Source organism: Chroicocephalus ridibundus, chromosome 1 (genome assembly GCF_963924245.1).
Source record: "Chroicocephalus ridibundus chromosome 1, bChrRid1.1, whole genome shotgun sequence".
Classification (NCBI taxonomy): Eukaryota; Metazoa; Chordata; class Aves; order Charadriiformes; family Laridae; genus Chroicocephalus; species Chroicocephalus ridibundus.
The window spans coordinates 82,299,381-82,322,278 of NC_086284.1; the positions used below are offsets into that span (position 1 = coordinate 82,299,381).

At 44.4% G+C, this 22,898-nt stretch overlaps 1 protein-coding gene across 5 annotated transcripts in view; it reads left to right on the forward strand.

Annotated features, from left to right (window-relative positions):
- TBL1X (transducin beta like 1 X-linked) overlaps positions 1 to 10,238 on the forward strand; it is a 203,623-nt gene extending 193,385 nt beyond the window's left edge. For all 5 annotated transcript variants that reach the window (XM_063341306.1, XM_063341312.1, XM_063341320.1 and 2 more), the window contains 5 exons: positions 387 to 461; positions 3,189 to 3,316; positions 4,490 to 4,655; positions 5,178 to 5,279; positions 7,907 to 10,238. In XM_063341306.1, coding sequence (XP_063197376.1) covers positions 387 to 461; positions 3,189 to 3,316; positions 4,490 to 4,655; positions 5,178 to 5,279; positions 7,907 to 7,933 — 498 coding nt within the window. In that variant the 3' untranslated portion in view covers positions 7,934 to 10,238. The remainder of the gene's footprint in view (positions 1 to 386; positions 462 to 3,188; positions 3,317 to 4,489; positions 4,656 to 5,177; positions 5,280 to 7,906) is intronic.
- Positions 10,239 to 22,898: the final 12,660 nt, after the last annotated feature.

The following is a 22,898-nucleotide window of genomic DNA, read 5'->3' on the forward strand; positions in this document are numbered from 1 at the left end:
AAAATTTGTATCTCTGAGATCTGCAGAATATTAACCAAACAAATATCTCCATTTTAGAAAAAGTTAATGCTGTATTGTCAAATCTGTCTGGTTTGGTGGTTTATTTAAATTCTAGCGTATGAAGAAAGGGTAAGAGAGATTTTGTTCCAGAACACATATCAGAAGACCGATTGTGTGTATTGTTCTCAAAATGGTTCCCATTCCTAAATGACTCTTCAATAGCATGTTACGAAAGCAGCACTGCTTTTGTTCACCCCTAAAGCGACCAGGGCTGTAATTTGTGGTTGAACTTGTTGCATGCGTAAACCTTGAGTGCCCTCTGCTGGGTGCCCAATACAGTGCAGGTAACTGGGATATTTACTTAATAAAATCACTCTTTATTTCAGAACGAGGTTAATGCAATCAAATGGGACCCATCTGGCATGCTACTAGCATCTTGCTCCGATGATATGACATTAAAGGTAATATACTTTCCCTTCCTGCTGTTCAAAAAGTAAAGGCAAAAATTATGTCTATTTTTTAATCTTCTTCAGAATGATGGTACTGTATCTCTTAAAACTCTGCATGAACAATAGTTTCGTTTTGTTTCATATTTCTTAAAGGTAATCTGAAAGATTGAACACAGAGAAGCAGCCGCTGGGAACTGAGACATCCCATCCAAATAAGCGTTAAGTGACTGATATGTCACTGTCACAGAATAGTCCTAGTTTAAATATGTGTATGTATATACATCTGCTTGCCTGTCAACAGAAGCATAATCCCTATGCTTAGAAGGAGTCTATCGGTTACGCTTTGGAAAGAATATAAAAATAGTTTTCTTTCCCTTTGGAGTCTTTTTTCTGAAAATAATTTCATTGGAGCCATTTGGTTTTTATTTTTTTTAATAGCCTTGGACTAAGCAATGGGACACGACATATAAATTCAGAGCCCACAAAAAAATCTGAATTGCTCTCTGAAGATCCCTATCTTTATCTCTTCGCTGTATAGGAAGCCTAAGGCAGCTGTGCTGCCGACGTACGTACCTCTGTTAGGTGCCTGAAGTTAGAGTCGTAGAATCATAGATTAGTTTTGGTTGGAAGGAACCTTTAAAGGTCACCTAGTCCACCCCCGCTGCAATAAGCAGGGACTTCTTCAACTAGATCAGGTTGCTCAGAGCCTCATCCAACCTGACCTTGAATGTTTCCAGGGATGGGGCATCTGCCACCTCTCTGGGCAACCTGGGCCAGTGTCTAAATCTTCCCTCTTTTAGTTTAAAGCCATTCCCCTCTTCCTATCGCAACAGATCCTGCTAAAAAGTCTGTCCCCATCTTTCTTATAAACCCCCTTTAAGTAATGAAAAGCCGCAAAAAGGTCTCCTTGGAGCCTTCTCTTCTCCAGGCTGAACAACCCCGACTCTCTCAGACTGTCCTCAGAGGAGAGATGCTCCAGCTCTCTGATCATTTTCGTGACCTTCCTCTGGACCCATTCCAACAGCCCAAACTCCTCTCCCTCTTATTCTTCTTTCTCAGCCACACTGAATGAAGGCTATGTCCACATAGAAATAACTGTATGTTAGAACAGCAAAGCCCTCGTGCTGAGCTTTTGATTTATACTGGTTCTTTGAGCAAAGCAAACATCCCAGTAAAGATTTGGTTTCATGGATAGAATTGCACCAGTAATACAGGTTTCTTATAGTATAGTTGTGTTAATTAATTAAGGCTCATACCTCTTTCCATTGCTGATTGACACAGCTAAAGTAAGAGATGTTTCTAGCGTGCGCACAGCCTATGTATAAGACCTGAAACTGAGAGCAGCAAATCTTGTAGTTAAGAGCTAAGTGAACATCAGCTTTATGAATGTTTCCTCTTCGTAGGTAGCCTGAGTTCTGCTCAGTTCTCCTCTGTCTTTGCCACATACCCACTCAGTTTTTCATCCCTCTGGATTCTAAATGTATTATTTCAAACTGTTCACAGACTGAAAATTTACAGAAAATAGGGGTAGAAGACACTGAAAGAGAGCACTTTGTCTGTTATGCTGCCACAAAGCAGCATTATAGGAACCAGTACTGCTTTGCTTAAACATCGTGACCCAGTGGTAGCACATTTTTCTGGTACCCAGTTGCGTGCTGTGTTTTAAAAAACCCTCTGGCTTCGTGTTGTTGGTGTCAGTTCAAATTTCTGACCACTGAACTTGACACAAGAGGTAACGTTTCGCTATCTGCGGCCTTGTCTGTTTTTAAAAATTTTCAGTGGTGGAGACTGCAAATCCTTTTCAGGCAATTATTATTCTTTTTCCTTTGGAGATCAGTCCTCTCTGGCTTCTTTTTTTTTTTTCCCCTCTTTTTTTGGAGTTCTTGATATTTTCCTACAACTTCTTGGAAAATGTTGCCTGTTAGCTGTAGAACATGGCTAAGCTTTGTGTAACATTTCCAAAACCAGATTCGGGTATGCTGATGAAAATTTGGCATAAGAGCACATCATTTCCAACATCATAAGTGCAGACTTATAACAAGTGAGTTAAATCATTGCTACATTTTTGGTATCTCTCTGAAACTGACTGACTAAATTTGTGTTATTTTCCCTGCTGTGAATTAGCTTCATCTTGTTTTCTCAGTTAGCTGAAGAAAAGGTCTAGTAAATTACCTGTCATCTATGTTGAGCATATTCTTTGTCTCATTCTGAAGTATTTGGCCATGTAACAGTGCATAAGTAGCTGATCTTGTTCCATTGTCTGTGCTGTTAAAAGCATCAGGAAAACAAATGGAGTGAGGAGCGGAAGGAAAATTTGATGAGGCTCTTGACTGGCATAAGAGAAAATTATTAGGTTCTAAACAGTTATTGAAACTTTATTTTCATTCTTTAAATGACAGCTATTGCAATGGGTGACAAAGTTAAATTTCTCTAAATGGAGTAACTTAAGTTTCTGTATGAAAATACAGTTTCAGGCCATGGGCAGTACAGCAACTATTTAGTTCTTCTTATCTATTGAATAAATACTATTAAATGTGTAGCTCTTTCCCCTAATAGGGTTATTCTAACGTGTGTGCACTGTAGGTGCCAAACTGCTGCATTAATAAACTAAATTATGTTTATATGTATGCATGCGTGTCGAGATCTTAAGTAAAGGTTAAGAATAACATAGAAGTGAATTCAGCTGAGAAGAGATTAGTAATGTTGCTATTTTTCCCCTTCATAATTACTTTGACTTAGATTTGGAGTATGAAGCAAGATACCTGTGTACATGATCTTCAGGCTCACAGCAAAGAGATTTATACTATCAAATGGAGTCCTACAGGACCAGGCACCAGCAACCCAAACTCCAACATCATGTTAGCAAGGTAAAAAACATACCTCTTTCTATTGCCTTCTGAGAAGAAGGATCATCTTTCTAACATGTAACTCTACTGTCACCTTGCCGTTAGTCTTCCTGCAGACAGTTCCAGTAAAAAAAGTATCTGTGTTTGTAAATAAGGGGCATGGATACAAAGGGAGAGGAATCATATTTGAAAAAGGAAGCAGAAAAAGAAGGAAAACAGAGTCATATGATATTTAACTTTTCAGCTGCATTGATAAAAGGATTGTAAATTCGGCATTGCAGCTTCACATCTGACATCCGCTTGTTATGAATGAAAGTATTTAATGAGATAGATGGCAGCCCACTCAGCTGGTTGTAATGTGCTCTAGCCAGGGTCATGCAACTCACCTGGGCAGATACTGGCAATTTTTATAGCCCTGTTAACTAACAGACAAAAGCTTGGGTAATCTTTGAAATTCCACTTGAAAATCTGTTCAAAATTCTTCTTTGCATTTAGAAAATAAGTTTACTTGTAGAATGCCAAGTGATGGTAGTACCATGGGGTTATCAAGTCAGTTCATGGTGTATTCAGTTTGGGGAGGAGTTTTATCAAAGCTGTTTTATTTATTTTAGTCCTTAGTCTGGAAGTGGAAAGGGAAGAAGAACTTTCCTTTCTTGGAGTTATTCTTTTGATACTATTTTTAATACCAGTTATTTCCCTTGCCTTTTTCTAAGACCACAGTTTGGGATTTAGACGGATTGTAACAAAAAACATGATGGAAACAAAGTGAAAAGAATCGCAGTTCTAGAGAATTACAGAATGCTAATTCATTAAATAATGCAAATCCATTAGGAATAAGATTTCTCTGGAACCATTTACCCTATTAATGACTGTGTGTTTTACCTTCCTGAATAATATCAGGTAGAATCTCAAAAAACAGGAGCTTGGTGTTTCTAGGGCTAGCTAGTGATCTGATCCTGTGTACAGCAGGATGCTGCTGAGATAAACTCAAAGGCTCCACATACAAGAACTCAGTTTGGTAGATACAGTTCTTGTCAGGGCTATAGTGAATTTTAGCTTTTCTGTTCGGAGCATTATTTCTTGCTTAGCCAAGGAAAAAACCTTGTGTTATTCTCTTAAAACCTTTACATTATCAAACCAGAAATCGATTAACACTCAAATTAAGACATGCTTGTGATTGAATGCTTCTTGCAGTGCGTCGTTTGATTCCACTGTTCGGCTGTGGGACGTTGACCGAGGAGTCTGCATCCATACGTTAACAAAACATCAAGAGCCTGTCTACAGTGTAGCTTTTAGTCCTGACGGAAAATATCTAGCCAGTGGGTCCTTTGACAAATGTGTCCATATATGGAATACTCAGGTACTGTTTTGCTTCATGTGAAGCACATCTGTTTTAAATGACACATTAATAGGAAAAGCTTAAATGGAAAATGTATGTACCTCTAGCATATGACCTGCCAACCAAGGTGAAGCTGATTGTATTGGCTGGTACAAATCCCAGCATAACAGTTGAGTCACTCAGGTGAAGTGAGGTGACTGTCCAGAACATTTCTGCTCAGGCTTCATTGTATGCTAAAACACTAGCATGCATGGAAATAGATTTATTCTGGATATTCACAGCCTGAATTAACAGCAAACTTTAGAAAAGACCACCTCAGCGTAACTCCCCAGGACAAAAACAGATGTCCGAGAGTCCTCTTGTAGATTGCTTTCTGGAGGAGCCCGTTTCTCATTCATTTACCTTATGGAGTTGACCATAGTTGGGTGATGCGAATAGACCCCCCCTTGCCACCACTCTCTTCTTTTTAATGTAGTGCCATGTGACAAAGGAAAAGAAGGGGAACTTCTGTATCAAATATTTGTATGCTGTTTTGCTTTGTAGAGTGGAACTCTAGTACATAGCTACCGAGGCACCGGGGGCATCTTTGAAGTCTGCTGGAATGCTAGAGGAGACAAAGTGGGAGCAAGCGCATCAGACGGATCGGTAAGGAGCTTTACACATTGTAAATGTCGAGTGGAGATTACTCTTCTGGAGACTGTCAACAAAAAACCATACGTGCCGTACTGCCTTCTCTGGGCAGAGCTGAAGGGGAGACAGCTCAAGACAGAAATAAGTATATGGAGTATATTTTAAATGCTCCTGCTTTGGAAGGTTTTGAATACTAGGAGGTGGTGTTCCTATTGGAAATGAAGTATGCTTGTGGAATAGGTGAATGTTACTAAAGATGGGAATGCCTTTTAAATACCTATTTGATAACAGCAGTAGTGTTATTTCTATCATTATTTAACTCGTCTGCAAATTTTTAATGAAGGTCACAGCAACCAACTCACTAATAAACAGTTGTCCTGGGGCTTTCTAAGTTTTATCCCACAGAAGTTTACCGTTGAATAGTTCTAAAAGAGGAAGTTTTCAGCACAATGCCCCAAGATTTCATCGCATGGTAAAGGAGAAATATTGCTGGAGAGACCATGATTATTCATTACTATTTTTACCGTTAATGTTGCTTCAAAATAATTGCAATTGTAGCATGATCAGCTTGTGAAGGACACACAGATGTTATAGAATCATAGAATCTTCATGGTTGGAAGGGACCTTTGAGATCATCGAGTCCAACCAAACAACCTACAATCTCTGCCACTAGAGCATGCCCTCAAGTGCCACATCTAGATGTTTCTTAAACATCTCTAGGGATGGTGACTCAACCACCTCCCTGGGCAGGCTGTTCCAGTGCCTGACCACTCTTTCAGTAAAGTAATTCTCCCTAATATCTAATCTAAACCTCCCCTGCCACAGCTTCAGACCATTTCCTCTGGTCCTGTCATTATTCACCTGGGAGAAGAGGCCAACACCCACCTCTCTCCAACCGCCTTTCAGGTAGTTGTAGAGGACAATGAGGTCTCCCCTCAGCCTCCTCTTCTCCAAGCTAAACATGCCCAGCTCCCTCAGCCTCTCCTCATATGACCTGGTCTCCAGACCCCTCACCAGCCTGGTAGCTCTCCTCTGGACACGCTCCAGCACTTCACTGTCCCTCTTGTACAGAGGGGCCCAGAACTGAACTCAGTACTCGAGGTGAGGCCTCACCAGTGCCGAGTACAGAGGCACGATGACTTCCCTACTCCTGCTGGCCACGCTATTCCTGATACAAGCCAGGATGCTGTTGGCCTTCTTGGCCACCTGGGCACACTGCTGGCTCATGTTAAGCTGGCCGTCCACCAGCACCCCCAGGTCCTTTTCTGCTGGGCAGCTTTCCAGCCACTCTTCCCCAAGCCTGTAGCGTTGCTTGGGGTTGTTGTGACCGAAATGCAGGACCCGGCACTTGGCCTTATTAAACCTCATACAGTTGGCCTTGGCCCATCGATCCAGCCTGTCCAGGTCCCTCTGTAGAGCCTTCCTACCCTCAAGCAGATCAACACTCCCACCTAGTTTGGTGCCATCTGCAAACTTACTGAGGGTCCACTCAATCCCCTCATCCAGATCATTGATAAAGATATTAAACAAAACCGGCCCCAAAACTGAGCCCTGAGGGACACCACTGGTGACCGGCTGCCAAGAGGATTTCACCCCATTAATCACAACTCTCTGGGCACGGCCATCCAGCCAGTTTTTAACCCAGCGAAGAGTACACTTGTCTATGCCATGATTCGCCAGCTTCTCCAGGAGAATGCTGTGGGGGACAGTGTCAAAGGCCTTACCAAAGTCCAGATAGACAACGCCCACAGCCTTCCCTGCGTCCAGAAGGCGGGTCACATGGTCATAGAAAGAGATCAGGTTGGTTAAGCGGGACCTCCCTTTCCTAAACCCATGCTGGCTGGCCCTGATCCCTTGGCTGCCCTGCGCTTGCCGTGAGAGCTCACTCAAGATGATCCTCTCCATGATCTTTCCTGGTACCTGGTCAGGCTGACAGGCCTGTGGTTCCCCGGATCCTCCTTCCGACCCTTCTTGTAGATGGGCGTCACATTAGCCGCCCTCCAGTCATCAATTATGTCACATAATGTCTAGTCATCATTATGACTGCGTTCTACAGCTTTTTAAAATGACTTTTCTACATGGTGGCTGGCATAACTACTTTAGAGTGGTATTTTTTAACTAGTTTTAACAAAGGGTACACCTACGACATGATTCGGTTGCTTGAGCTTAGTTGTGCATTTGAGATGGTGCCGTGCCTGGCTTCCAGCTGCTGCTCCAAATGGGCACGTGTCCGCGCTAGGTCCTGTGTCGTGCCTAGTGGGCCTGTGCATCTATTTTGGATATATTTCAGAAGTGGAGCTGGACACTGTATTCAGACAACTAAATAGAGCCCATAGTCTTATCTGGGATGTGCCACCAAAATGTTTGTTTGTAATCCAATTAAATTGGATTTATTGGATAAATTGGATAAATTAAATTTAGCCCAGCTAAATTTTAAATGTACGGCTTTGACTTGGGTTTCCTCCCACGTCGGGTTGCTCCCTTGCTTGTGCGCATGTAAACAGGTAGTTGAGACAGGCTGATCTGATGCCGGGGAGTATAACGTACAGCTGGCTGGGCGGCCTGTGTACGGAGCCGTATATGAATAGGGCTTCCACATCACCTTCAGAAATGGTTCTTAATGCCGAGTCTTTTCTCTCCAGGTTTGTGTTCTAGATCTGCGGAAGTAAAAGTGAAACGTTTTAGAAGAAATTTCAAATGGACCAGCAGTGAATGTGTGGGGAGAAGCACTCTTCAAAACTATTCTTAACAGCTCCAGAACTGTACGAACTTGAACAAAGTTAGAGTGTACCGTGAAACCAACTCTCCCTGGCCACAGGTGTCTAGTATTTTGTCCGTAACCTTCATCAAGGAGTAAAAACACAGTCACTTCAGAGGGGGAGGGAATGGTTTCCACCTGGAACATTCAGCCTTGGAAGCATGAAGCCACCAGCTAGGCATTGCACTGTTTGGTTTGCGTCTGAGAACTTGCTCTGATGGCTGGGAAAAAAAAGCTGTGCCAAAAAAAATTAATAAAAAAAAAAAGAAAAATGCTGTGATAAACCAAAAGGGAAAAAAAATCCTCCTCCATGCGGTGTTGTATTTTTTCCTTCCAATTTGGACACTACAGTTGCTCTCCCAAAGGACGTTCAAAGACCAGTTTGTACTGATGAAATGCTCAACTTTGTAATCACAACACTTTCTATTTTCTAGACTACTTTTTTTGTTCAGTGGTTTTTCTATCAGCTGGAATATTACAGCCTGGAGGATCCCAGGCTTAGGATGAAACCTTTGTTTTCCTTTTATTTCTCCCTTCCGCTCCCAACTTCTCCTTCCTTGTTTTTCTCCTCTTTCTTCTTGCCCTTTTTTTTTTCTTTTTTCCCTGTATGCCCATAGTAGATGCAGCCAGGTGGACATGACAATGAAAATTTTTGACAGACTGCTTCTCCTCTCTTCTCTCTCTTCCTTTTCCTTTCTTTCTCTCCGTTTAAAAGAAAAAAAAATCCTCCATGCTTCAGATCTTAGCGTCTCAAGGGCACTTTCAGCAAATTGTGTAATAAGTGCTTTATATAAGAATGCAGTGCTGGGGAAGATTTTTACAGGAGAAAGATGACTTTTAACAGAAAGAACCCAGTGTATTTTTGGAAAAAAAATATTTTTTATGTTAAACAGTTTTAAAAGCCTAAAATGGCCACCAAATGTAGACCAGTTGTGTAATTCAAGCAAAAAGAATGACACAGAGTCCAAGGAGCATGAAAGGTGCAGTATCCTTTTTCTCTTCTCTCTGAGAAAGTGTTGTAAGAAAAAAATGCCATTTGATACAACAAATACCAGTCATTTACTAAGAGTCCTCTTCCAGCAGCCGGCCATTTATACAGTCTCATTTCATTTTTGAGGCTGTTTGGCGATGCACGTGTATTAAAAGGGATTCGTAAATTTGAGACTATAAATACAGCATTCATTTTCTTGAGTCCATACTTTCGTTTGTCCTTCGTAACCAGGGGAAAACGATTGTTTATCTTCTTTCCTCTAGCAGTAGCTCAAATGTCATACAGAACGTGGGTTTGGTTGCCCATGGCCATGCTGAGCAGTGCTGTCCTCCATTACCCAATCCACTCAGCTGTTTCTCTTCCAGAGACTTAATGGGACCACTTGGACCAAGATCTGTTGGCTGCATCTGTCATTGTTGAAGAACGGACCCTTGCCAAGCTGCTCTCCATCCATGGTCAGCACACACCTGGAGGCAGCTCTTCCACTGCATCGGGCAGTCTGTGGTGCTCCTGTCTCCCTCAGCCGTCTGCATTCTGCATGCTACAAGGAAAGCTCTGGGTCTGCCCAGACAGGTTTAGCCTTGTGGGTGTCCTCACTGCGGTGCTCGGAAGACCACGTAGAACTCTCCATTAGGTGAGGATGTGAAAAAGGATATATAAATTATGTCTCAACATATATACCACAAAGTTACAGTGGGTGAAACGATTGGAAGAATGACAATAAAGACTTCTAACGCACCACCTCTCCACTTTGGACATGATTTCCTCTGCAAACTACGCATCTGCAGGGACGCTACTGAAGACAACATTACTCTAAGAGCAAATGATGGATGCAAAGGATGCGCAGGCAGGGTTTACTGAAAGTGCTGTAAACTGTAAGGCAACCTTGGGGTGGTGGCAGCCGTTATTTAAAGAAATCCTGAGAACTGGCTGAGTCAAACAGGTGTCCTCCCTAGCCCACAGGCTGGGCTAGGATTTGTAGGAGAGAGAAAACCAAACAAGCGGCGAACCCCCTTAACATCATGTAGTACCTTCCTGCCCAATGTCGCTATTTCTGTAAAACAGGATCTTCCCTTTGATTTGACAGCAGCTGCTGAAGTGGTGATTTGATCTGAGCAAAACCAAAACCAGAGCCCTACTGGTGGTGCGGGACCTGCCAGGCATCATGGCATCATCATGGCATCGTACCTCGTTTTTTCTCCTGTGTTTTCCTCTCTTTATGCTTGCATCTGCACAGTGTCTTAGTCCTTCCAGTGGAGCCAGCCACTGCCAGCTTCAGCTGCATTTCTTAGATACACATTTGGAAAGGGGAAAAGAATTAAAAGAAATAACTGCTAAAAGGATTACTTAGTCCAGAGATGAAAGCAGTTATGTGGATTTTGATTATTAATGACAGTGAGGCTCGTTTATATCAAAAAATAGGACACTGGAAGGTGTCAAGGCCTATTTTCGGTGTTAAGTGCATTTATGTGTTGGGGTCAGTTTTCTGCTCCAAGAGTATGGGCTGTAGGTGATCACCTGGCAGTTTTGCACTGGTTTATAATGACCACGTGTGCCTACTAATTTAAAGTCACTGCTTTAAAAAAAAAAAAAAAAGTACTTGTTTGATGAGAGACTTGAATTTGAATACAAAGCTTTAATGGGGTTTTATAAAGCACGGTTGGGTCGATGATTGGATTGCAATCATTGCGTGTACACGGTTAACTTCCTAAGCTGCTTTTGGGTGGCGTTTCTGAGAATAACACACAGAAGCTCCGTGTCTGCAGGCGGCGCGGATGGGGCCCTGGCCGTACCTCTGTCCCTTGAGTGACACCTGGATAGGCCAGAGCTCAGGATTCAAAGAGATGAGGTTGCTCAGCCCGAGTTCAGCGACGCCACATGGCTGGCTGGCTGCGCAGCTACTGTAGATAACTCGGCAGTGCCCGCAATGCCTGTTTCTTTCTCCTTTTTCCTTTTTTTAAGTTGTCAGGACACCACCTTACCTCTGCCTTACCTACACGCAGGTGAGAAGCCAAGAGAAACCAAATTTGAAAATCAGCTGGTTTGCAAAGCCTATGCGTGAGAGAGAGCGCTGATCCAGAGAGTTTTTTATACAGACGGTCAGATTTGAAAGCAGCATATGTGAAAAGCTAAAAAATTCACCCTTCTTCCCCTCCCCAAGACCCTGAAGACTGGAAAATCCTCAAAGATACTGTAGTAGAGAGTTTTCAGCTAAGACGAGGGCAGCTATTGGGGAAGGCAGATGTAGTTGCAAAGGTTAATCCCAGCCTAGCAGACTGGTTGCCTCAGGAGACGGGCAGTGGGGAGAGAGAGGCTTTTCCAGGCCGGAGTTCAACCTGGACGTCTCGGCCAAGACCTGCAGAACCGCCCTGGTGGGAGCTCTCGCTTTCCTCCCCCGGCCAGCGCTGCCTTTCTGCGGCTCCCCTGCGACAGAACGGCGTGGAGCGAGAGGCCTGTGGACTTCAGCAGTTTTCTCATACAATGCTTTTTGATAATTTTGGTCACAGTTCTTTGCAACAGAAGAGAAATCGAAAAACCCAAGCGAGCAAACAGGGTTGTGAAACCACGGAGAGGTTTACTGGATTTTTATCATTGCTGGCTGCCTGGAACTGGCCTTGAAGTGAAAAAAAGACAGTTCTGAAATACCACTGGACTCTGTGGGTTAGAAGGATACTGAATCTTTTATGTAGAAAACACTGGGTCCCTTATGGGGCACTAAAGGGCCTGACTTACAGGGTTATACACACATTAACCCCATGCTACATCTTAGAAATTTCCTTTTAATTTGTTTAAAAAAAAAAGAAAAAAATAGCTAATTTTAGAGCCAAGTGAAGTGCACTTTGTCAAATGTAAGGGTCTGCTTTGTTTTTGGGTTTCTTTTTTCTTTTTCCCTTTTTAATTTTTCCTCCTTTTTTTCCTCCTTTTGCCTTTTTAAAAGATGTGGTTCTTTGTCAATTGCAGAAATGTTCTTTCAGCCACTCACTGAAATTCTGAATTCTGGCTTCTGCAGTTTTTATTGTCTGTGTCAGACTTGCAGCCAGACTTGGTTCTCATTTCAGCATTTCCCAGGTTCTGTTGAAACAACATCTACCCTTATTTTGTTTCTCCCCCACCCACACTTTCTTCAAATTCACCTTGTGTATTGTAGCTCATTTGTTTTAAGGAGAGAATCAACAGATCATATTCAGTGTCTTGAATAAATTGCTATATTTTGATATTAGAGAATTCTGTGCGTGTTGTTCCTTATTCTTTTCTGCCCGTTTTGCATCCTGCCCTTGAGAGCTGGCGTTGGTGACTTCAGTTGTAACATGGTGTCATGACCTAAAGGGTCGTGACCGTGGCTTCGTAGGATTTTGTTACACACGAGGGCACTGAGGCTTTATCCTTGAATTTTCTTTACTTCATTACAGATCGCCACACACAAATCACCACTAGCAACTATACCTATGGTTAAGAGAGCAAAGATCTATATGTGTATCAAGCTATTACAAAGTATTATCCGCACGCAATAATATAGCAACAATCAATAATATAGCAGCAATTAATTATAGCAACTATCAGTTATGGCAGCACCCAATAATAGTAGCAATGAAGTAGACATATATAAAATACTACAGGTTGCAATAAAGTTATTACTAGTGAAGCAAACTTATCAGTGATGTAACAGCAGATACAGTTACGGTGGGTTACTTACATGTATATACGTGGCACCAAGCACATCAGAGACATCACGGAAGGGACCCAGCCATCCCAGAGGTGATGGGATTGACTAACTCATCAAATACTCAAAAAACAGAAAGTAGTGCCCTTTCATGCCACTTCTCTCAGTTCGTGGTCTGAAATTTGCACAGTATTAATGTACAATCAATTCCCTGGAGCTGTACGAGTTGAAAGCAGCGGGACAAATACGTTTGTTCAGCTCTCACAAGAGCAGGAGCCACCAGCAGCCTTGGTAACAGGTTCCCAAAATAAAGGTGAGAGCTGAGGAGGCTGCTGCGGTGGGGCCAGGGCTGTCACAGGTAGCGCTAGATACAAACTCTCACTTTACCCGCTGCTTCAGTAAATACTATATGCCATGGGCCTATTTTAAATCACATCCTTTCCAGACATGTTTCAGGAAAATGCATGACTGCCAAACTCACACTGCAGTTTAGTTTTCCTTTATTTATCCTACAAATATTTACTTAGCCTGTAAACTATTTGACAACTATCACTGCAAGCACTGAGCAGCCCTAAACTCTTGCTTTCTTGCTTCTGTCAGCGTGCGATTCAATAGAAGGGTATTCGTTAGAGCTATCCTGGGAAGATGCAATATTGCAGCATCTCATTCAAAACCCCTTATTTCCCTGCCATCCTTCTATTATCATTTCCCATCAAGGGAAAGATCAGCTTCACCCATTAAGAGCACGTGCAATTTCATATCTAAGCTCCATGGTCCAAAAAGTAATTTTTAAAGCTTTGAAGTCTCTTAAGTGAAGAAATGACTTGGCGAGGAATTTATCATCCTTGCTGACTCCTTTCCCAACAGGAAGGAAGATCTTTGCTTCCTTAGAGATATTTTCTATTTCCTTTTGAATATATTCACAAAACCAAAACAACACAAAACCTAATAACCACAGGAAAGCAGCTATATCCTCTTTTCCTGCTGCAAGGTCTAACATCTTCTACCTTCACAGAAACAGCCTTGACTCCACCGTGTAAATCATTACTCTCTATGTCAATATGAAGATGAGGAAAAGATTCTGCTCATCTTTTTCCAAATCCTTCCCATTAAATACTGGGACAAAGTTGGCATCCTCATCCTACGCTAGACTAATTCAGCACAGTAAGAAATGCATAACGTTGAGACAGGATTTAGTTGCAGAGCGCTGCCATTCTGCAGCTCCGAAACTCAGAATTATCTCACTAGGCTTCTGAAAAGTCTGTGGTGTCAAGTGAGCGTCGTGTCCCTACACGCTGTGCTGCAGTCCCTGAAAAACTCTGAATATTTTCAAGAGCAAGACAGAAAGGTCACACCCTTAGAAGGGTTTTTGAGACTTTCTGCAGTCCTTAGAGCCACCGTGTCCTGCCTGGACTGGAAGAGGTGTTGAGTCCCTGCAGAAAATACCATCCGTGAGGACATTTGGGGTGGACGGCATTGCAGACTCCTGAAAAGCGCAGAAATCTAATGGAAAGAATCCACAGTGTGATGTTGCCCTGGCCAACGGGTGCTTGTCCACTTCTTTCCCAGAGCTTAGTTTGGAGAGACTTGTGAGAAATTTCTGCGTAATATGACAACCTTGTCTCATCATCCACCCACTTGCCTTCCTTTACGGAGGATGACACAGGCAGAGAGCCTGTGGTTTGGTCAGCCTGCACAAAACCCCATTTTCTTCTTATCCACATTAAAGGTCCAGGTCTCATGACTTGATCGAGGAATACAGATCAAAGCCATTAGAAAAAACAAAAACAACAAAAAAAAACCTCTCTAATCTACCAGCTTTGAGGATGGCATTCCCACTTGGGTAGGAGCCATCAGTACAGAGCCATTGCTGAAGTTCTATAAAAATCATTTAACAGACAAGAAACAGCAGCTTTTAACAGAAAATCCTAGTTCCTAGATAAAAGTGGTTAAAAAAAGTGTCAGTACAAAAAAAAAATGCTCTGCATTCTGTGCCAGAGTCTGTAAAAGATTGACAGATTCAGGTGTATTTCTCCAAATGCAAATTTGGAAAGTGAAGGTGTTGGTATGGGAAAAACCCAGCATTTCTCATCAGTGCGGAAGTTCCACCAGCCCTCCTGAGACTGGGGAAGCGAACGGAACATTAACTGCGTACGTCACTGAAGACCCCTTACCAACAAAAAAAAACCCATTCCCATCAATACAGCACATTTCTGTCTGGTTTTTGTTTTTACAGCATCAGAGAAACAAGCAGAAATTATCACCCCTCAGGTGGGGAGAGAGGGATTAGCCTTCGCACAGCTCTAAAGTGAGAACCTGTCCCACAGTTTTCCCCGCCAAACCTCACATAAAATTTACTTGAAAAAAACCCATCCAAACCCTGATCCATTTCTTGAGCCAAATCTATTCTGGTAGGACCTGAAGTCACAGCAGCACCTCTAGCAGAAACAAAAAAAGATTCATTTTCTTACATATTGCCACTTGGTCACTCCTTTCCCAGTTCTGAACCGCAAAAGGTTTGGTGCTCATTCTTCCTTCGGTGGGAAGATGAGCTGATCAGTTCCTAAAATGAAATTAATTTAAGAGAATGAGGAACATTTTGCTTTCGGCTCTACTATTTTGACCTAATTCATTAATACTCTCTTTCTCCCTGTATGTCTTGGGCTGGGGGAGATATTATTGCCCAGCAAGAGCTGTGTATCTGGATTCTTTTCCAAGATGGACCTCCTCTTTGGACTTGCTTCTCCCGAGCAAATATCCCACAGTAGCCTCTTGGAGGCCCATGTAATAGATTATCGATAGAGTTGGTTGAAAGACAGAGCTCAGAGGGTCGTGATTAGGGGCACGGAGTCTAGTTGGAGGTCAGTGACGAGTGGTGTTCCCCAGGGGTCAGTACTGGGTCCAGTCCTCTTCAATATATTCATCAATGACCTGGATGAGGGGACAGAGAGCACCCTCAGCAAGTTTGCTGATGACACAAAGCTGGGGGGGGGTGGGTGACACACCGGAAGGCTGTGCCGCCATACAGAGAGACCTGGACAGGTTGGAGATCTGGGCAGAGAGGAACCTTATGAAGTTCAATAAGGGCAAGTGTAGGGTGCTGCACCTGGGGAGGAATAACCCCATGCACCAGTACAGGCTGGGGGCTGACCTGCTGGAGAGCAGCTCGGTGGAAAGAGACCTGGGAGTCCTGGTGGACAACGGGATGACCATGAGCCAGCAATGTGCCCTTGTGGCCAAGAAGGCCAATGGCATCCTGGGGTGCATCAAGAAGAGTGTGGCCAGCAGGTCAAGGGAGGTCATCCTCCCCCTCTACTCTGCCTTGGTGAGGCCGCATCTGGAGTACTGTGTCCAGTTCTGGGCTCCGTGGTTCCAGAAGGGCTACCAAGATGATGAGGGGACTGGAACACCTGTCCTATGAAGAAAGGCTGAGGGATTTGGGTCTCTTCAGTCTGGAAAAAAGACGACTGAGGGGGGACCTTATCAATGCTTATAAACGCTTAAAGGGTGGGTTTCAGGAGGATGGGGCCAGGCTCTTTTCAGTGGTGCCTGGGGACAGGACAAGAGGTAACTTCTTTACTTTGAGGGTGGCAGAGCACTGGCACAGGCTGCCCAGAGAGGTGGTGGAGTCTCCGTCTCTGGAGACATTCCAAACCCGCCTGGACGCGTTCCTGTGCAACCTGCTCTAGGTGACCCTGCTCTGGCAGGGGGGTTGGACTAGATGATCTCCAGAGGTCCCTTCCAACCCCTACTGTTCTGGGATTCTGGGATTCTGTGATTCTCTGGTTGAAACAGAATACTTGTTTATCATTTCAGTAGTATCTTCTGTGGAGCTTGTTGTTGTTGTTTTTTAATAAAAGTCATTAACATTTTGGGGAGAAACACCAAAAAAGTTGTAAAAAAAAAACAAACCCCCAAATGCTTTATAGTTTACTCATCAGCAGCAACCATGAAGTTATAATGTTAAAACCCAAGGAGCACTTATATGGGGTGGCTGGCACCCCAGAGGGCCGTGCTGCCATCCAGCGTGACCTAGACAGGCTGGAGAGCTGGGCAGAGAAGAACCTAATGAGGTTCAACAAGGACAAGTGTAGGGTCCTGCACCTGGGGAGGAAGAATGTCAGGCACAAGTATAGGTTAGGGGTGGACCTGCTGGAAAGCACCTCTGAAGAAAAGGATCTGGGGGTCCTGGTAAGCAGTAAACTATCCATGAGCAAGCAATGTGCCCTTGTCGCCAAGGAGGCCAACGGAATTCTGAGCTGCATAGGGAAGAGTGTGGCCAGTAGGTCAAAGGAGGTCATTCTCCCCCTCTACTCTGCACTGGTGAGGCCACAGCTGGAATACTGCATCCAGTTTTGGGCTCCCCAGTTCAAGAGGGACAGGGAACTACTGGAGCGGGTCCAGTGTAGGGAAACAAAGATGATTGAGAGACTGGAGCATCTCCCTTATGAGGAAAGGCTGAGAGAGCTGGGACTCTTTAGCCTGGAGAAGAGAAGGCTGAGGGGAGACCTTATTATGGCATACAAGTATCTAAAGGGTGGGTTGAAGGAGGATGGTGCCAGACTCTTTTCAGTGGTTCCTAGTAACAGGACAAGGGGTAACGGGCACAAGCTGGAACACAGGAAGTTCCGGTCAAATATGAGAAAAAACTTCTTTAGAGTGAGGGTGACAGAGCACTGGAACAGGCTGCCCAGGGAGGTTGTGGAGTCCCCTTCTCTGGAGATTTTCAAAACCCTCCTGGATGCAGTCCTGAGTGATGTGCTCTAGGCAATCCTGCTTTAGCAGGGGAGCTGGACTAGATGATCTCCAGAGGTCCCTTCCAACTCTGAAATTCCGTGATTCCATGATTCCATGATATGTGTGTGTGTGTTCCTATGTATGTGTGCCCTGACACAGGGGTTGTTTGTGTAATTGTGCCTGTACATGCATCAGTGTCTTTCACAAGGGCCTACAGGAGCAGGAGAAGAGGCAACCCCACAGTTTCCTAGGTGTGATCCACATCTCACCTGGAACAGAAGGAATCCATTAACTGGGTATTTACTAATAAACTAAAACAATACATAGCATTTTTGTCTCTCCGTCACGTACTAATAAAACTAATACTCGAAAGAGGTGCCATAAAAAAAAAATATACACATATATATATATATCTCTTTTTAGGGTTTTACAGCCCCGTAGCCCCCATGCGGGTGGCGAGGCAGCTCTGCTGACAGGCGCTGATGCCAGGGGAGGCAGCACGGGGACTGTCCCTCGCAGCCCCGCTGGGAGTCCTGAGCACAGGGCTGCAGATCCCTGAGCTCTCCTGGTAAAAATAAATGCTGCCAGACCAGATCATGGAGGTGGAACACAGGTCTTCTACTGCTGGGCTGTAAGGTCAGCATCACTTGTGTTTCTCCGCTCCTTTTGGCCCAGAGATTTAATTTCCTCCAGGCAGTGGAGGGGCTCCAAGAGGCGGGAGCGGGAATGGTGTGACAGCCGGGACACAGGCATTTGCGCGTGCCATCACCCCGCTCCCTGTGGGAGGATAAATGTATCTAGAAGGGAGGAACAATCCTCAGACCCTTGTGGCTGCCTTTGTGTCTTCAGCTCACCCGCTTGTGCCTTTCACAGGTTTCCAGGTATTCAACATCGGTCTCGGAACCATTTAAGCCATAGAGCCCCCAGCAAACAAAGAGGAAAGGCCTCTATGATGTTTAAAGACATCCATTAAAAAGCCTTTTGTCTTTAGCAAAAAGTGTTTTGTTAATGTAGATGCGATTTTTTGCTTTATTATTTTAAATTCAAACATCAGTTCAAACCTCATATTGAAGGAATCTGGGTATACCAGCTTTCAGGCTATAAAATCCCTGGGAAATAAGGGAAAAGCCTCCTTATCTAGCCTCCCCAGTATTGCTCTGGGTGTAACTGCATTCCCAGGGGACGGCTGACCGCCTTAGCAGAGCCGGGATGTTCCGCAGAGCACTCAGCGGGGCTGGGGGAATGCCTCTCCTCCCTGGCAAGCCCTGGCCAGTGCCTGGAGGCAAGGGCTGGCGAGAAGAATGCCGTGCTCCCTGTCACATGGAGGCACATGACGAGGGGCAGGGTGGGAGGAGGCCATTTCATCGCCGCATAAAGTGTGGTGCTCGGTCCAGAGCTTTAGCCTAAGAGGAAACACTTGCGTTGTTTCTTTTTTTTTTTTTCCTTTTTTCCCTCTTTTCCTCAAGGAAATTCACTGAAGATCTACTGTAGCAGGCCAAACCGGAGCAGATGGTATCAGCCGCGACGAATGGCTGCCAGCGTTCTCACGCTGCCCTGAGCCTCGGTGCCCTCGGAACAGGGAGGATGCTGCAGGGACAAACCAGCCAACACAGCTGGTTCCTGATACTGCGCAAAGAACCCCACCGCACTGTTTTAAACCCATGTCTTTAAAATGTACCTTTTTAATAAGCATGATGAAAGAGGCCATGTTTGTATTTACATGTTTTCAAGACTCTTCAGGAGGCTCACAGATGCATAAGCAGGTGGGTACCTCTCAAAGGCAGCTGGAGAGCAAGGATCCAAGGCCTCCATTTACCCTCTGCATCCCTCTCGGCTATGCCGTGTGGAAGCATTCAGTAGGTCACAGGAGGCAGAGGAAAGCTGGTGAAAAATCGGGTCAGGACAAGGCTTCGCCAACAAAGGTTGTCTTCATTAAGAGACACGCCGCCGTCCCGCTCTCCAGAGGGAGGGAACCCATCTCCATCCATCATGGCTCTTCTCCACCCCTTAAGACGCGGGTTCCTTCCCACAGAAGTGACGGCAGAGGCTGCCTGAATCTCACCCCAAAATGACACCAGGGCATAAAGAGAGACCCATGGTCCCCTCGGGTACTGCCACTCACGACAGGATGGAGCCACAGGCGATAGTGAGCTGCCAACCTCCCCAGCTCAAGGCGCCGGCTTTGCAAAGAGACAAATGTCCCCTACGGAGACCCCTGAAAGCTTAAAAGGCTTCCTACCACCCCAAAACACAATAAGCCCCAGCATCCAAGAGATGAAGGAGCAGCATGAAGTCTTCTCATCACTTTCATCACTGGATGGTTTCCACCACGCCAGAGTTCTCGGTCCACACTTCTCCCCACTGCTGGGGATGGGAAAGCGATACTGGTGCCAATAAACCCTGGCAAAGTAATGAAGCCTGGTGAAAAACGTGCTGTAAGATCCCTCCCCCACCCCTTATGATGTCACAAAGATAAGCGGGGTCTTGAAAGCTGTCTTGGGCTTGTTTTAAATATAGATCTTCTCACTTATAAACAGACGATGAGGAGTCCTTTTAGACATCATACGTCTTTTCCAAATGGATGCTTAGGTGAATTTCATGGCTGTCTTCCTATTGCATTCAGGTGACATAAATTACTTGGGGGGCTTTTTTGGCATATTGGTGGGGTTTTTTTCCCCAGTTAACTGGTGTTATTGCTTAAATTGACTGTGTTGTTTTTATACAAATACTGGTTTTACCTTTGGGCAAGCAAAGAATACCCAATTTCTTCTATTCAAGCTTCACAGGGCAAATTTATCTGTTCCAAGCTTTTACTCAGATTAAGGTGATATTTGTAAATATAAATGACAGGATGATTTTCATTCAGAGTCCTTACAGAGAGACACACTAACATGCGTGGCTGTTAGAAATGATAGTTTCTAACCACAGCAGACTAACGTCTCCAGCTGGAATTCACTTCCTTTTTGGAGATGACAGCCATCGTGTGGCGCACAGCAAAACCACCTGCTCCCTCCTTTTCCTGAGTGAACTCAGTCTCCAGATCCCTCGAAAGGCTCAGACTAGAAAACACTCCATGTGTGCTCCCAGCTCAGAAACAATAATGCAAACTCCTTTAACATCCCTTAGCCTGTACCCAACACCTGACCAAAAGACCTATCGGGGTGAGGGTGAGAGCTCAGATCACAGGAGGCTTTGAACTGCAGACTGGTTGAGGTGGGAAGGGACCTCCGGAGGTCACCTGGTCCAACCCCCTGCTCCAGCTGGGCCACATGGAGCAGGTTTCCCAGGATGGGGATACAGGAACTGCACATCAGGCCCAGGCACTTCCAGGTCTTGCCCCCTGGGGCAGCTCCCACAAATGGACATCTGCATTTTGGGAGCTGAATTAGGCCTACAAACTGTTTTCAGAGAAGCCAACACAGTGTCACTGGATGACAGCAGGTTTCAACTCCCCGCTAAGGTAAAACTGGATTCGTACCAGCACTGTGAGAACTGAAGCTCTTAACCCTCCAGTGCCCTTTGCAACAGAGCCTTCCCCTGGTCTAGACGCCAGGTTTTTAACCTGTTCAACCAAACAAAATGAAAATGTGAATTTAAACCAGCCCCATACAGCTTCCTCTGTAAAAGCTGCACTTTTCTCACAGAAGGTTTTCCATAAAAAAGTAGTAGGAGAAACTCCAGGCTGGGTGGAGAGCTAGTGTCTGCTGGGAGAAAAGCAATCACTTAAGATTATTTCTCTACATCTCCGCTTAACTAACTGCAAAATACTTCCTACTGCCCACCAAATGCTCAAGCAGCAACAGATCACATAATGGGATCTTCACAGGGACTGAAATAAATTTTGGCGATCATTCTGACAAAAAGGACTCTCGTAGCTTCTTGAGGCTGAGAATTTCTGTCTGCAAAATCCTTATCTTATCTGGAGGTTGCCCAGAATACACCCCTCACTCAGCATCATAGGATATTTTTATTTCAGCGGGAATGATCATTTCACCTTCATCAGAAGGTAATTCTTTTTGGAGTGAGGAAAGGGAAAGTTAGGACACTTCCACTCTGAAGTATTTGTTTCCTCACCCTACACAGATGAATCCCTGCCGGGAATTTTCCCTCGTTATCCCTAACATCAATAAGCATGCTCAGTGTGAGCACCCACACGAGCCGGCATTCCCACGTCCTACACATTTATATTACTTGCACTGTGCCATGCACCTTCTGGCTTGTACACAGCCAAATTCCAGTTCTGACTCCATGGATTGACTTCATATTAGTCCAACGTTCCAGACACATGATAGCTTTTTCTAAAGCTAAGGGCATGATAGTCACTTTGGCATAAAAGGGACCTACTGTAATACAGATAACTGACAGATACCTTTTTCTAGCAGTTCTTTAACACAGTATTGCATTTCCACCTCTCATTCTGCTTGTAAAAGGTACTGGCAAGAAAAAAAATGAGGTAAATGTAGGCTCAGACACACAGTCCTGTAGAAGCAAGTACAGCTAACAACATACCAAAGTCAAGTCTGCACCCTTACAAGCGATCATGTTAACTCATGCTGCAATAAATACAACTGGCCTGAACCTGCCTTATCCCATAACTTTTTAAAACACATATGACATACGACGCATTGAAGGAGCCTATCAAATTAATTTTTTGTTATCAGCTAACCGCTTCACAAAATAATCAGTCCTGTAAAACATAGAGAAGCCTGAACTAATATCCAGGGCTCCAAAAACTCCCTAATCCTGAAGACATTCAAATTGAAATTTAGAGCTGAGCTTTCTACATCTGAGACATACGCATTACTATAGTAATTAGAAACATGGGGTTTTCTACATGTGGATGCCACCTTTGAGTCTCACCAATGTTTCCATTATGTTGTGTTTCACCCTATTCACACAGCCGTGTCACTCCTGTTGGCTCCGGCAAAGTCAACCATCCCTTTGGCCTTACAACCCTCACTCTAGTGATGCCATGAAGAGCAAAATGTCTTCTCAAGGCTTTCAGTTACACTGTACTCAAAAAACCATCCCTGCCTATGCTGATCCTTTCTGTAGATCGAGCCATGCAAGTTCATGGCCCAGCAGGTCCTCGCTGTACCACACATTTAAACACACCGAGCAGGAGGAGCAATGGCAGGCTAGCTGGAAACACGCTCTAAACCATGGGGCTAGCAAAGGTCCAGGGGTGGCTACAGTGGCTCTTTTTCCAGGTACGATGGTCTGATTTCTTTCCTAGGACTCTTTCAATCTTGTATGGTGTGAGCACAGAGAAGCTGGAGAGAGCTAGAAAGACACTTGTTCTTGTTAGCTGTGTGGAAGAAAGTGCTTTAGTTTGCTTTGGGCTTTTGTTTTGGGTGTAAACTCAAATGCTGCCATCACTCAGTGGATCTCCTCAGCCTTTTGAAAACTTCACCTAGAAACCTAATGAGTTTAGCTCTGAATGTTCAAGAATTTGCTTAGAGAGGTGCGGTGGGAGAACCAACTTTC